The sequence below is a fragment of the Austrofundulus limnaeus genome, unplaced genomic scaffold (genome assembly GCF_001266775.1).
Source record: "Austrofundulus limnaeus strain Quisiro unplaced genomic scaffold, Austrofundulus_limnaeus-1.0 Scaffold774, whole genome shotgun sequence".
In the NCBI taxonomy this organism is placed as follows: domain Eukaryota; kingdom Metazoa; phylum Chordata; class Actinopteri; order Cyprinodontiformes; family Rivulidae; genus Austrofundulus; species Austrofundulus limnaeus.
Window position 1 is genome coordinate 16482 of NW_013953176.1, and position 1834 is coordinate 18315.

At 44.3% G+C, this 1834-nt stretch overlaps 1 protein-coding gene across 2 annotated transcripts in view; it reads right to left on the reverse strand.

Annotated features, from left to right (window-relative positions):
• dph7 (diphthamide biosynthesis 7) overlaps positions 1-1834 on the reverse strand; it is a 7483-nt gene that overhangs the window by 1917 nt on the left and 3732 nt on the right. For both annotated transcript variants that reach the window (XM_014028513.1, XM_014028512.1), the window contains 3 exons: positions 720-792; positions 574-639; positions 330-502 (listed from right to left, as the gene is read on the reverse strand). In XM_014028513.1, the coding sequence (XP_013883967.1) occupies positions 330-502; positions 574-639; positions 720-792 (312 nt within the window). The remainder of the gene's footprint in view (positions 1-329; positions 503-573; positions 640-719; positions 793-1834) is intronic.

Here is a 1834-nt window from a genome sequence, read left to right on the forward strand (position 1 = left end):
ATACGTTGCAGCCAACTGATCCAATCATTTTAAACTTCAGCAGAGGCCACGCCTCCTGCAAGAAATCGATTCTCAATGCATCAAGTCCAGACCATTGTATGAAGCAAAGTGAAGGACGGGGTCTGGTTTAAACCAGGCTAACACTAACCTGAACCAAAACTTAATTTACACCATACCTCTAAACCTAACTAGTAACGCACAGCAGAGCTGCAAACAAAGTGAGGACRTTGAAGAGGTCCTCACTTTGAATCAAATACCTCACTTTGATAGTAACTATGGTGCAAATGGTCCTCACTCTGTAGTAAAAACAAGTACACACACACACCAACCTAGCGCCTGCTGGCAGTGAAGGATATGGAAGTTGTTATGCATGCAGGCTGCTAGCAGCAGGTACGGCTGGTCTGGGTGCCACTTCAGCCTCCACACCCCACCACCCACTGGAGTCTCTGTAAGGGGCTGCTTCATGTTCCTGCTGTCCCACAGCAGAACCCGCTCATCGTAGCTGCAGCAGAAGAAGATGAGGATGATAAAATAACAGCACGAGAACAGTTCTCCAGGCCAGAGGACACTCACCTGCCTGTAGCCAGGATGTGTTCACAGTGTGGACTGCTGTGAATGCTGCACACACCCATGGAGTGACTGGGAGGAAAAAACAATGTCAGCTGTTTGCCAAAAAAGGACAATGTTTCTCAGAGATGACCCTCAGGTCCTCTTACTACCTTTTACTGATGAAAACCGGATGTGATGAACCAGCTCTGAGATCCCAGCCTTTGAGTTTGCAGTCATCCCCACCTGAAAACAAAGTTCACACACACTCACTGTATAATGAACTTAGTACTAGCTGTAAAACAGGACAACGGTTGGATTGTTTAATTTTACTTAGTGTTTATTTTAGCATCTAGGCTCTGAGAAAAAATTAATTTGAAGTTGAGTTTTTGAACAATCACATTGCTCTAAACTTCTGTATTCCTGCAATATGAGGGAAAATCTGTGTAAATTATGGACAGTCTGTTCATGTGAGCCTGAGCCGGCCATTTGATTTTGGTGATACTGATCATTTAAACTCATTAACTCATTTAAATACATCTTACCATTCATGAGGTACGTTGCATTGACCCTTTATGGTTGATTGTGGGCGTGTAGAGGGCAGAACCTGAGGTGGGACTTTGTGTGCAAACTCTGAGGTGCAGTTCTGATCTATAAAGTAAAATTGCTTGAAGGTGTGCATGTGCACAGTTTTATAAATCCGAATTTTTTTTTGGCGTACACCATTTTCACCTTTTGGCCGTACGTTCACTTTTAGAATGAAATGCATTGATACGCAATTTATGAGACCCCAGAATTGACAGAAATCAAGCAATGGAGAGCATTAAAGCTGGGTGTAAACCAAGACAAGGACTATTTTAAACACAGAATTAACAAAAACCCTGATAAACCTGAATTACAATGAGCCTCAAATAATCATCAAATGATGCAGAAAGTGTGGCATGAAGATAAAATTCAAATAAAAAAAACATGGAAACATCAAGTCGTGTGTGGTTGCTGGGGGGACTCTCCCAGTTCTCCCCTATGGTCTGATCTGAGGGGTGGGTGGGCAGATCTTCCCGTGCGGGTGCCCCTTGGGGCTCTGCGCTCAGGATCCCTCTTAGGCCCTTGGGCTCTGGTCTTCCCTATGTCTGCCTCGTGTCTTGGGGGTTGGGTCTCGGTCCTCCACAGTCACTATTAAATATTCCATTGGAGAAATCTTGTATATACACGTACACGCATGTTCACAACTGCTCACAAACAGGTGCTCTGATCCGGGGGTTCTGACAGGTCACTGAGTGTGTATATA